The sequence below is a fragment of the Hemicordylus capensis genome, chromosome 15, assembly GCF_027244095.1.
Source record: "Hemicordylus capensis ecotype Gifberg chromosome 15, rHemCap1.1.pri, whole genome shotgun sequence".
Lineage (NCBI taxonomy): Eukaryota > Metazoa > Chordata > Lepidosauria > Squamata > Cordylidae > Hemicordylus > Hemicordylus capensis.
In genome coordinates, this window is record NC_069671.1 from 9,861,713 (window position 1) to 9,874,692 (window position 12,980).

Sequence of the window (12,980 nt, forward strand, 5' to 3'; positions counted from 1 at the left end):
TCTCGCAGGTTTTTTTTTTTTTTAAGGGGTTGTGGTCCCATAATCTCTCTAAAGGGGGTTGAGAAATGCAGCCAAAAGCATGTATAATGTTTCATTGTGGTTCCCCAACAGCCATGCTATTCTCTCTGATGGCCTGCTGACTACTCTAATTGATAATCACGAGTTTATAATGAACTTACAAATGCCAGTGATTTGTAACGATGGGATGGGGGTCAGTGGGTGTATGAAAGCGAGAGGCAGAGATCTGGGAAATACGCTTCTGAAATGGAGAGCGCTGGAGATCAGCTCAGGGGTGTAGCTAGAGGAGAAGGGGGCCGTGTTCTCCCCTCTCCCCAGTGGCCCCTCGGAGTGAGGGAGATAATGAAGGAAATAGGGAGGGGTGGAGCTGGGGAGCCTGGGGTTCTTTGAAACCATCCGCTCAATTATAGCGACGCCACTGGAGCTGCTGCCTGCCCGAGTCGGCAACACAGTGCAGATCGATGGAGCAATGCTCTGACTCAACAGACGGCAGCTTCCAGTGCAACGTAATTGGCCCTTTTGGAGATCCAGAGGGGCCCATAGACTACCCTGTTTCCCCGAAAGTAAGACCTACCCCGAAAGTAAGACCTAGCAGTAATTTCTGATGTACCGCTAATTGCCCTAGTGCATTTTTGGGGGCTAAAATTAATATAAGACACTGTCTTATTTTCGGGGAAACACGGTAGGCTCAACCCAAAGCTAGCTCCAATTCGAATCGATTCCCCGACAGTGTCAGACTTGAGCCCTGTCCGAACTCGGGTTGGAGGAATTCCAGTTCCAAAGCGAAATCTGAAAAAGTCAAGGGTTCCTCCGATGCGGGGACGTCAGAGGATTTCCTCAGACCATTGCTGCACACCCCTAAACCCCTGCAAACTCCAGCTTGGCCCAGACCAAGGCCTGAGTGGCAATGTTCGTTTCCATTTCTATCCTGTTCTTCCTCCCCTGGCGCCCCGAGCAGTCAATAACTGCCCAGAGATGTAAGTTTGGGGGGGTATGAAAATAGGTATAAATGAATAAATAATATGGTTATGTTTCTCCTCACAACCACCCTGCGAGGCAGGCTTTAAAAAAAAAGTGAGTGGCCCTGAGTCACCCAGTGTGTTGCATGGCTGAATGGGGATTTTGAGTTGGGTCTCCTAGTCTGACACTCTAAGCCAGGGTCAGCAAACCTGGAACTCCAGTGGTGGTTGGACTACAACTCCCATCATCCCCATTCTGCCTGGGGATGGCGGGAGTTCTAGCTCAACAACAGCTGGCAGACCGGGTTTGCCCACCCAGGCCTGCTGAGGTTGGCCTACAACTCCCATAATCCCTGGCTATTGGCCATGGTGGCTGGGGATTGTGGGAGCTGTAGTCCAAAAAACAGCTGGGGGGGCAAAGTTGAGCAGGCCCGCTCTAACCATACACCATGCAACAGAATGAGGTGGGAGCCTGGACTGCACCACTGTAGGCAGAAGGTGCCATTTTAAAAACCCTTTGGAGTTAAAAAATGCCTTGCAAGCAAAAAGCCAGCAGATTGGGGAGAATCCAGGGGCTGGCCTAGCTCAGTCCCGAACCCGCTTTCCTGTCGGCCACAGACGTGCTTTGGTTTGTGTTTTCCTCTCATGCAAGGGATTGAGTTCAACATGGCGTCTCCCAACTGCTGCCGGACGCAGAAGCCTCCATTTTGCTACCTCAGAATCCTCCCGTTTTCATGCTCGCCTCAGTCAGCAGCATGGGGTCACCTGGGCCCAAGAAACAACACCAAGACGAGCACTAAACAGTCCCCTAACAGACACTGAAGATGGTAATTTTGTTTAGGCCAAAGCAAGCAAACAAACAAACAAACAAACACCACCGAAACCCTGAACCATGTTGACAAATACTGGCATTGTAACCCGGCCTTCTCTGCCTGACCTCATTCATAACTCCTTCATTGCCAGAAAAAAAGGGTTACGCTGGGAGAAAATGCTGAAACTTGCAAAGGGTAGCACAGTCGCACAACCTGCGGGGAAATATGGTGGCAATGCAAAGGGAAATGCCGAGACACAATTTGGAGGGAAATGCAAAGACACAAATGGGCAGGTTTCACGGCTTCAGAAATAACCCCCTGTGGGACTGAGCGTTTGCATTCAGGATAAAGAAAGATTCCTCTAGTTTGGCAATGGTTTTTTTAAAATCATGGCAAGGAGAAACTTCCAGAAAAGATTGTGAGGGCCACCAACATGGTGGCATCAGCTGAGGCCCTTCCTGCCATAATTTCTGTCATCAAACCATTGGGGGCCAGACCAGACATTGACATGAACACAATATTTTTGTTTATTTGTATACCACTTTTCAGCAAAAATGTGTCCATGATAGTAGCTTCCACTTCTGGGGCAAAAATAATTAGCTTTGGGAAATTACTCAGCAGTCCCACTGAAATTAAAAAGACACTTATTGAAATTAAAAGGACGAGTTAGGGCTTTTAAGTTAGTTTCAGTGGGACTACTCTGAGTAACTTCTGCTTGTGTCAGAAGCTCCCAGGTTCACTCCCAGGCATTTCCAGGTAGGGCTGGAAGAGACTCCTGCCTGAAACCTTAGAAAGTGGCTGCCAGTCAGGGTAGACAATATTTAGCAAGCTGGACCAATGGTCTGACTCAGTATAAAGCAGCTTCCTATGTTCCTAAGTTTTCTCAGTATGTCAGCCATTTGTGGGAAAGGGGCTGTTCCACTGGGACTGCGGTGCAATGGGAAAGGATTAGCTTTCCTTCCTCATGCCTCCATTCCCATGCTTTCATTACCCCTGTGGCTGTTTGGACCAAGGTGGTGTTTGTTTTTTAAAAGTAGACAATGGATTCAAAGGACCATTTAGTCTGGCCTTCAGAGTAACATATTAAGTGCATGTTTTGGAAGTGCATTTTTGGAAGGGTGGTATATAAATCAAATAAAAATAAATAAATGTAATGCTTCACGACAATTCTGCATGAAGAGAGCTCAAATGTGGTTACCCCCCAAAAAACCATTCATTTTGTGGCCTCCGTAAGCTACACACATTTGCAGGATTATCGTTTGCATATTCCTCTGGCCCTTTAAACACTGCTTTGCGTAATTTTAATGCTTTAGTAAATTGCTTCTTGGATCTCGCCAGGTCTGGCCTGCACACCTTGAAGCCACATCCTTTCAATCATAAGAGCTAGAAACCTACCTTGGTCATTATTTTTTAGATGTGAGTTGAATGTGTGATCTGTTGAACCTTGATTCAAATATTCTTGTATCTTATAAAGTACTGCATAGATACTGATCCATCTGTACCTTTTTAAAGTAAAGTGAAGTTGTGCCGTCAAGTTGGTATCGACTCCTAGCGACAACAGAGCCATGTGATTTTCTTTGGTAGAATACAGGAGGGATTTACCATTGCAACCTTGCAACATCTTCCTATATTGCTGCTGCCCAATATAGGTGTTTCTGGGAAACATACCAGCGGGGATTTCGAACCAATGACCTCTTGCTCCCTAGGCAGGTTACTTTCCCACTGTGCCATTAGGTGGCAAGTACTATACAGGTATTGGTAAGCACTTGATCCTAGTACTCTTGTACCTTAAAATATCAATATAGGTATTGATAAACATTTCTTAATGGGTGGTGTGGATGGATGGATGGATCGGTAGAAAGTTCACTGGTGGGACTCTAACACAGGTCTCCAGCAAAATTACTCCTAAACCAGGGGTCTCAAACTGCAGCCTACTCTGCCGTTGCAACTGGGACTACTCTGCTGTTGCAACTGGGATGATGGGAGTTGTAGTCCAACATCATCTAGAGATCCAAGGCTTACAATCCCAGCCTTAAGGGAACAGTAGTTAATTTGCTCTGCCTGAGTACAGTTGAATTTTCTGACAGTACCACATTTTTCATTCCCCTGGAGTAACGATGTTGGATATAAGGCACATCCAAGCAGCACTGCTTCTTGGGAAGATAACGTCAGTCTCTCCTGGACTCCTGTAACAATTCTGAGATAATTACCTCTGTAAAGTAAAGGTAAAGTTATGCTGGTCAAGTCGGTGTCGACTCCTGGCGCCCACAGAGCCCTGTGGTTTTCTTTGGTAGAATACAGGAGAGGTTTACCATTGCCTCCTCATGTGCAGTGTGAGATGATGCCTTTCAGCACCTTCCTATATCGCTGCTGCCTGATATAGGTGTTTCCCATAGTCTGGGAAACATACCAGTGGGGATTCAAACCAGCAACCTCTTGCTCGCTAGGCAAGTCAATTCCCCGCTGCTCCATTAGGTGGCTGGAATTACCTCTGTAGCCCTAGAGAAATCAGATACGGGAGTTTTATAAAGCACTCGAGCAATGTCCACAACCACTGGAAAGGCAGCTCAGCACTTTCCCTGACTACTTAGATTCAGCAACCGGAGGAACTAGAAACTTGGTGGGCTTTGTTTTTTGTTTTGTTTAAATTTAAATCGAGCTTTTGAGGGGGTTTTAAGAGGCAGATAGATAAACAGGCACTTCTTCTGAACTGTCCTGAACAGATATAACCAATTGTGCTCCACAGCCTAAAACACAGAATGGAGGAGGGAAAGGAAGCTTGTTGACAAAAAACCTGACTTACAAAGGTGAAGTGAGAAATGCCAGGAAGACCAGAACCTCTCTGAACCCAAAGATGAAAAGCAAGGTAATGTTTACAGTTCAGTGGTGTCTCATAGTTATTCACATGTCAGGCAAAGTTCAGAACATTTTGTGTTGTGTCCCCGGGAAGAAAAACACTTGAATGAACCAAGAACTTGGTTCATTCAAGTGATTTTCTTCTAGGGACAAAATGCAAAATATACTGAACTAACAAATAACTTAGAGAATTCAGAGAGATTTTTTTGCAGTTCTAGGAGGTTTCCCCATTACCCCTATCAAAGACTGGCTGCCTTAAAAAAAAAAAAAAAGCTCAAGACACACCACCTTGTTCATTGACAGTATAAGACAGCCTTGCATCTTCAAGTGGAGGGTCTCTCTTTCAAGGTCTCTTTAGTCATGTGCCCATTACAAGAATTCATTGCATATACATATTTTAAAAATCAATATATATCCAAGCATTTTGGCAATGCTTGCCCTCTTTCACTCTGCCACTTACTCGCAACATGTTAATGCTTAATAGGAACCTTGCCTGTTAAATATTCATGGGCAGATCTAGCAGCGGGTAACACATCACAGTTTTATTCAATTTTCCTTGTTCATTTGTCCATGAATTAACTCTTTTGAGTGAATGAAAATTGTGTTCGCTGAAGGAGTAACAACCAAATTACTTATTTTTCAGGCCAGTGTCATGGCCTATTTGTGAGAAGCTGTTTAATATCTCAGTGTCCAAGTGGTGTAATGATTGGCATTTCAGTGGGAGACCTGGTTTGTAGCTTCGGAAATGGAGGTTCGTTGAAGATAATTAAATATGAGTGAACCTGGAGTATTTACGTATGACCTTTTCGTGTTATCTTTTGGTGACTATTTACAGTCTTGCAGTAGCAAGCAGGAATTATCCCCTTGGCTAAGCAGAGTCTACGCTGGTTTTCATTGGGAGGGCTGTAAGATAGTCTGCAGATGGGCCGTAGCTCAGTGATGGAACATCTACTTTGCAAGCAGAAAGTCCCAGGTTCAATCCCTGGCAGCACCTCGAGGTAGGGCTGGGAGAGACCCCTGCCTGAAACCCCGGAGGACCACTGCCAGTCAGTGCAGACGATACTGCAGCTTCCTATGCTCCTTGCAAAAAACAGGGTGGGATTGTTTCTGTACTCTTCTTAACATTGCTTATAAAAGTAAGATCAGGAAGGAGTCGTCAATCTGGATGAAGAGAGATGCAACGTTTAAGCGTGGTGGAAGTATTTCAACATAAGAACCCTGCTGCCAGGTCTGTTCATGTAGTTCAGCATCCTCTTGTCCAACCAGATGCCTCTGGAGCTCACAAGGTCAGGACCTTTCTGTGCCTTTGCCTATTCAGCCGCTCCATTTAGCAATGCCAGATTTTCTTTCTTTCAACTTGGCCTCCTTTGACCCTGGTTTTCTGACTCTTCCATGTGCTTTGTTTTTGAATCTTGATGAGCCTCTTGGCTGCAGAAAACGTGGCTCAGCAGCAGAGGGCAGTTGCTTTCTGTGAAGGGGCATCTCCCTAAAGGGCTTTTCAAGAGGTGCTAGGATGTAGCCTTATTCCTTTTGATAGGGGGGTGGGGAGCAATTGTCTATCCATTCTACATCAGGCAGTGTTTTGAGGTGAACTGGAAGATTCCTATTGGGGAGTTTTGTAGGAAGATTCAAGAGTTTTGATAAGACAAGTGAAATTTTTTGAAAGGTGGAATTTCACACACTTGAACCCTTTCTCTTATGGCCTCTTTGGAAGAACATGAAAAATAACTATTTGGGACTCTTCCAGGAAAGTCCAGCCGTTTGTGTGTGTGTGTGTGTGTGTGTGTGTGTGAGAGAGAGAGAGAGAGAGAGATTTGTATACTGCCTTTCATTAAAATAATCCCAAGCAGTTTACAGTATCTTTTGTACAAACACACAATACAAATATTAAATTTCAATATTAAAAACTGTACAAAACTACATACAAACAAACAAACAAACAAACAATAAAAGAATACTATCCAGATGAGCAGCAGCAATACAGCACTCATCTTAAAACCCTGGGTTAAAAAAACATGTTTTTACTTGCCTTCTAAAAGCTGTTATGGAAACGGAAGCGCAGATGCCAATCAGGAGAGCATTCCCAAGGCTGGGGGCAGTGGCCAAGGAGGCCTTGTCCCGAACACATGACAGCCGAGCCTCCCTCATCAGCAGCACACGGAGCAGAGCCCTCTCTGAAGACCTTGTCAAGGGGGCAGAAACCCTTGGGAGCAGGTGGTTCTTCAGATATCCAGGGCCCAAACCACTAAGGGCTTTAAAGGTCAACAACAGCACCTTGAATTGGACATGGAAACAAATTGGCAGCCTATGGAACTCTTTCAGATTGAGCACAATATGGTCCCAAGGAAGAACACTGGATAAAAATCCTAGCTGCAGTTTCTGAATATTCTCCAAGGGGAGCCCCATTTGGAACATGTTGCAGTAATCCAGCCGTGATGTTGTTAAGGCATGGGTAACTGTGGCCAGATCTACCTTCTTGAGAAAGAGATGCAGCTGGCGCATTAACTGAAGTTGTGCAAAGGCACCTCTGGTCACCACCTCTTGCCTGACCATCCAAAAGCAGAGCCAGGTCCAGCAATATCCCCAAGCTACACACTTGCTTTATATGTGGGGATGGGATTGCAGCTCAGTGATAGAGCATCTGCTCTGCATGCATCCAGGTTAAATTTCCAGCATCTCCAGGTAGGGCTGAGAGAGAAACCTCCTGCCTGAAACCTTGGAAAGCAGATAATACTGAACTAAATGGACCAGAGATAATACTGAACTAAATGGACCAGTGGTCTGGGTATGCACCATAACCCAGTCATAGAGCATCTGCTTTGCATGAAGAAGGTCCCAGGTTCACCCCCTTGCAGCATCTCCAGATAGGGCTGGGAAAGACTCCTGACCTTGGAGAACTGCTGCCAGTCAGTGCAAGGCAACACTGAGTTAGATGAAGCAAGAGTTTGACTCTGCAGCTTCCTATATTTCTAAGCTGGCAGTTTGGGTTGCTGATTCTCCAGCAGGGGAGAGAAGTGCATCTGACAACGGGTTGCGCTCTCCCATTTGCTCCTAGACAGGGCCAATCAGGCTTCAACGCTCCCCAGAGAGTCTCCTCCTGCGAGTGCGAGGCGCCTCCCCTGAGAAACCCAGTTCTGCCCTGTCTGGCTCTGAAAAGGCAGGGTAGGGATGTGCATGGAACTGGGCAGGGGTGGCTCGAGGAGGTGGGGGGTGCCACTTTAAGGGCAGGTGAGGGTGTACTTACCCCTCCCCCAACCGGCACTCGGTTTCCATCAAAGCCTTGGGGGCAGCAGTGTACCTCCTTGCTGCCCCTTTCCCCCTTTTTGGCCGGAAGTGGCCAGAAGTGACCGGAAGTACTAAGTGCACGTGCACATGCCAGACAGGCACATGTGCACACGCACCCAGTACTTCCGGCCACTTCTGGCTGAAGAGGGGGGAAAGGGTGGCAGGGAGGTACACTGTTGCCCCAAAGGCTTTTACAGAAACAGAGTGCCGACGGGGGGAGAGCGGGAGGATGGGTAAGTGCACTCTCTGCCCTTATAGTGAATCCCAATCCCCCCAGGTTTGAACTTCAAACCCCCCACCATGTTCGAACCTGTTTGGAGGCCTGTAAAAGGTCTCTCATCTGCACTGCGGACGTTTACCAAAATTATGGTGGCACTGGTGACGCACTTGAGGACCAGGGGCATCCATGTTTATCCCTTCTTGGACGATCTGTTGATCAGATTGTCATCCATTGGGCAAGGGCACAAGTTGGAACTACTGTCCACTTGCTTCAAGAACACGGGTTTGTAGTGAATTTCAAAAAGAGCACGCTGATTCTGTCGTGTCATATCACTCACATGGGGGCTTGCATAGATACAGAGATGGGGGTGGTTTCCCTCCCTCCCTTGCTCCCTCAAAGGCAGCTTCCATATCACAGGTGTGTTTGAAGGCAGGAAGGGGGTTGAAACAGGATCTAGCTGCCCTGATCCATGTTCTCGGGAGCCTGCTCTGGAAAGACTCCACAGTATAAGCTGGCTGGAGCTGCGGGCAATCCGCCTGTCCCTCTTGGCCTTCCAACCATCCCTTCTCCAGTCTAATGTGCTTGTCCAGACAGACAATGTGACCACGAAGGTGCACGTCAACAATCAGGGAGGCACTCGATTCAAGTCCCTTATGTCGGAGGCCACTCTTCTGTTCGATTGGGCAGAGGGCCACCTCTTGTCAATATCAGCGGATCATGTCTGGGGTGTAGAAAACATCCAGGCCAATTGGCTCAGTCAACAGAGCATGGATCGGGGGAGTGGTTCTAAACAACAATTCAGAAGGATTTGGCAGAGATTCAGGTCCACGGAAATCCTTTCTTTCTTGCAAGATGGGCTAGATAGGTATCTAAAGACAAATACTCTTAGGAGACAGGTGGCGGCACTTTCTGTGGTGCTGAGGGTCAATGATTCCATGTCACTGTTGAACCATCCCCATGTAAAGAGATTTTTGAGGGGGGAGACCCCGTTGAGTCCTCCAGTGGTGCACAGATTCCCCACATGGGATCTAAATTTGGTGCTACAGGCTCTAACCAAAGTACCTTTTGAGCCCTTGAGAACAGTAGACATTAAGTTTCTATCCTGGAAAGTTCTGTTTTTGATAGCCATCACCTCGGCTCATAGAGTTTCTGAGCTGGGGGCGCTCTCCATTAGGCAAGAGCTTTGTCAAATCTTTCCAGATCACGTATAGATCCTTCTTTCATTCCTAAGATTAATTCAATTTTCATAGGAAATTTTCTTGCTTTCCTTTCGTCCTAACCCTTCCAATGTGAAGGAGAGGTCCTGGCACACGCTAGACCTTAGGCGGGCCGTAAAGATTTACATCAGACGGACTAGGTGTTTTCTCCAGTTGGAGACTTTCTTTGTTTCCTTCAGTGTCTGTGCCCTGGGGAAAAGGGTTTCATCCTCCACTCTGGACTGTTGGATTTGTGTATGCATATCTCAGGCCTATGCATCCACTGGAGTCCCTTCACCACCAGGTATGCTGGCTCATTCCACATGTAGCGTGGCTACATCAGCCGTGTTCTCTACTCAGGCTCCCCTAATTGACATTTGTCGGGCAGCGACTTGGTCCTTGTCCAGACACTACAAGCTGAGTTCTCTAGCATCAGCCGACGCTTCATTCGACAGAAGGATACTTCAGCAGGTAGTCAAAACTTCGGAAGCGGAGATTTTCCCTCCCAATGGGACTGAGGCTCATGTAGGTCCCACTGTCGGATGCACTCCTCTTCCCTGCTGGAGAATGGAACATTGTACTTACCCAAAGAGTCCATTCTCAGCAGGGAAGCAGAGTGCACCCGCCCCGCCTGCATCTCTGCTTCCTTGCCTGTCAGGCCAGTAGTTATGGTTTGGGTTCACAATATATCCTTATGATTCCTCCCTTGGGGAAGTGGCAGTTTAGAGGTGTGGAATATTTATGTTCCTTTCCTCTCTTGAGTTATTGGTTTCTGTTATCTGTTGTCAACGTATTTATCACTGTATTGTCATGGGCACTGTTGGCTTAGTCAGTCAGTACTGGGTTTCTCAGGGGAGGCTCCTCCCACTCGCAGGAGGGGGCCCCTCTGTTGAAGTCTGATTGGCCCTGTCTAGGAGCGAATGGGAGAGAGCAACCCGCTCTTGGATGCATTCCACTTCCCTGCTGAGAATGGACTCTTCAGGTAAGTACAATGTTCCAATCCAAGCTCCCATTATTTTATTTTTATTTTGGTTTTGGTTTGTTTGTTTTTAAAGAGTTCTCAATTTCGTGTTGCCACCAACTTCCTTTATCCCCAAAGGTACTTTGGTCCTAAGATACAAAGTTACCAACATAATATAAAACAGTATTTTTTTTGTTTTAAAATTAAAACAGAGGGAAAATAATAATGAACTCTGGTTCTCGCCAAATGGATGCATAACAATCGGCTGTAAAAAGTTTATAACCAGAGGGAAATGGAAAGAGATGCAATTAGTTTAATGGCATCAATGATTGTTATAAAACTGTCAGTGATCAGTAAAAGCAAAACAAATGAAATGTGGATAACTTTGCCATGTGTGCATTTGGATTATCTAGATGAGTTGCAAACCAGAATCAGAAATTAATGAAAGCCTGAATTAGAGATGTAGGGTGGGGTGATTTAACAGTAGAAGTAATTAATAATAATATTAGCAACTTCTTTTTTAGCAGATTAGCAGTCCATCTTCTACATCCACTTCCTGTCCATCCACTCAGCCTTTAAAAACAATGGCTAAAAAAACTCAGTCAAAGAAGAAAACTGACCTGGCTCCTCTGAAGAAAGAAAAGGTTAGCTGCCAGTTCCCTACTCCCAGCTTGAAGGACTTGGAGGTTTGTCTGCTGCAAATCGAGTGTGAGGAGCTCAGGAACCGGCTTGGGTGTCTGAGGGTAAATGTGAAACTTGCACTTCTGGTAGAGGGGCTGTAGCTCAGTGGTAGAGCATCTCCTTTCCATGCAGGAGGTCCCAGTGCAATCTGTGGCTTACCCTGCAATTAGGGCTGGGAAAGACGTTTTCCTGTCTGAAGCCCTGGAGGGCCATTGCCAGTCAGCATAGACTGCACTGAGCTACATGGATCAAAGGGTGAATTGCTTCCTATGTTCTAAATTGTAGCTGCGGGTGATGGGAGTTGTAGTTGAGCAACACTGGGAAAACCACAGATTGGGAACCCCTGTTCGAGAGGGTTGCTAATTTTGGATAACCAAAGTTCTGTAAGTTGGGGAGGTCAGGGACTGATCGCTAATAGCAAAAGCTTTGTGTTTGCTCAGAAAGCTGGTAATGGCAGGTATGGTGGACAGAGCCTGTGCTTGGTTTGGAAGAGTAGCACAGGGAAGAGGGTCTGAGAGTGGCCTCAACAGCTGTCAGTCCACTCCACCTCCTTCCCCCTCGCCTGGATTTTCACTCCATTGCCTCCCTTTGTTCAATAGAGTCTGTGTAGTTCTATGAAGAAGGAACCACACATACACATGTGCTGCAGAAACACAGCAGGGTGTGAAATGATGACTTTAGCAAGACAGCCCTTGAATACACTTGCATGGGACCCAAAGTTCAATCATTTCTGTTTGGGCCAAATGACATGTTAATAACTTGACCCTGACAAACTTAGTCTCAGGTATTGTCCTTTCCGCACTCAGAGTTCAGCATAGTCAGTACTGGGCTAGATGGTCTGATTCAGTAAGAGACAACTCCAGGTGATCATAGATATATTTTTAAAGCATGTCAGTTACTGAAGGCAACCTTGTTGGTGTTACAGGAAGGTTTGATGGGTCAAAAGCCGAGTGATGTGGAGGAGCTGATGAAACAGTCTCAGAAGGAACTCCTGTGGCTCCAAAGGCAGTTGTCCTTCTTCCCTGCTGGGACCCCTGGGTATATTTTGTCAGCAAGCAAGGTAAGAGTTGTGGTTGCTTTGGGTATGAAAAGAAGGGAGACAGGGAAGAGACTTTGGGGAAGTTATCACAACTATAAATTGAATTTTTGGAAATATAAACACCACACTGACTTAAATATCTATGATAGTTAACATGTTGGTTACAAATCTCTCTCTCTCTCTCTCTCTCACACACACACACACACACACACACACACACACACACACACACACCCCTACCTACCTCCTTTTTAAAATTTCTGCATGAAAACAAGTCTGTTTTTAATTGTGAGTGTATATAAAAAATATTTATCTCTGAAAAAGAAGAGCTAGTCAGATCTCACCAAAGTGTTTCCAAGATGCAACAGACTTTTTCAGGGTCTGGCTAGACCTCCCACCAACCTGCCAGATTTTCATTCATTCATATACATATTTATATGAATCTCTCGCTAACAATATATAAAAAGCAACTATAGTATAAAAACAAAGAAATCAAACAAGTAAAACAATACAACAGCCAACATTAAAAATAACATAAGTTATAGCAGGGATTCTTAGCCTTGGGTCCCAAGATGTTGTTGGACTACAGCTCCCATCATCCCCAGCCATATTGGCCTGGCTACTCAAGACTGGGAGCTCCTGAGTTAGAGAGATTAGAATTAGTTAGCAACAGAACCAAACTTAGCTTGTTAGAACAGAAAAGCCTTCAAGCACCAGCAGTACATTGGTAGTAAGGGTTGATCTAGCTTCTTGAAATCCCATGTAGTGGGTGCCACCAGAGAAAAGCCCCTACTGTCTTGTCTGTCTATCGTTGATGGAACTGCCTAGAGGATGATTGGTCAGCACCCCCTGATTCGGATGAATGTGGGGAATTTAGCTCAAAAGGGGAGACAGTTCCAAGCAGTTTTAATTTGTGCAAGCATCTGAACTCAAGAAGCTGGCTAGAGAGAGAG

The 12,980-nt window shown here is 45.9% G+C and overlaps 1 protein-coding gene across 19 annotated transcripts in view; it reads left to right on the forward strand.

Moving 5' to 3' along the window:
• The window catches only part of RIMBP2 (RIMS binding protein 2), a 240,764-nt gene that overhangs the window by 477 nt on the left and 227,307 nt on the right, over positions 1-12,980 (forward strand). For 15 of the 19 annotated variants that reach the window (XM_053279070.1, XM_053279076.1, XM_053279081.1 and 12 more), the window contains exons 2-4: positions 4,536-4,655; positions 10,832-11,050; positions 11,914-12,048. In XM_053279070.1, coding sequence (XP_053135045.1) covers positions 4,536-4,655; positions 10,832-11,050; positions 11,914-12,048 — 474 coding nt within the window. Of the gene's footprint in view, positions 1-1,442; positions 1,805-3,141; positions 3,206-4,535; positions 4,656-10,831; positions 11,051-11,913; positions 12,049-12,980 lie in introns of those variants that run through there. The other 4 variants (XM_053279072.1, XM_053279073.1, XM_053279075.1 and 1 more) reach the window with 4 other exon arrangements.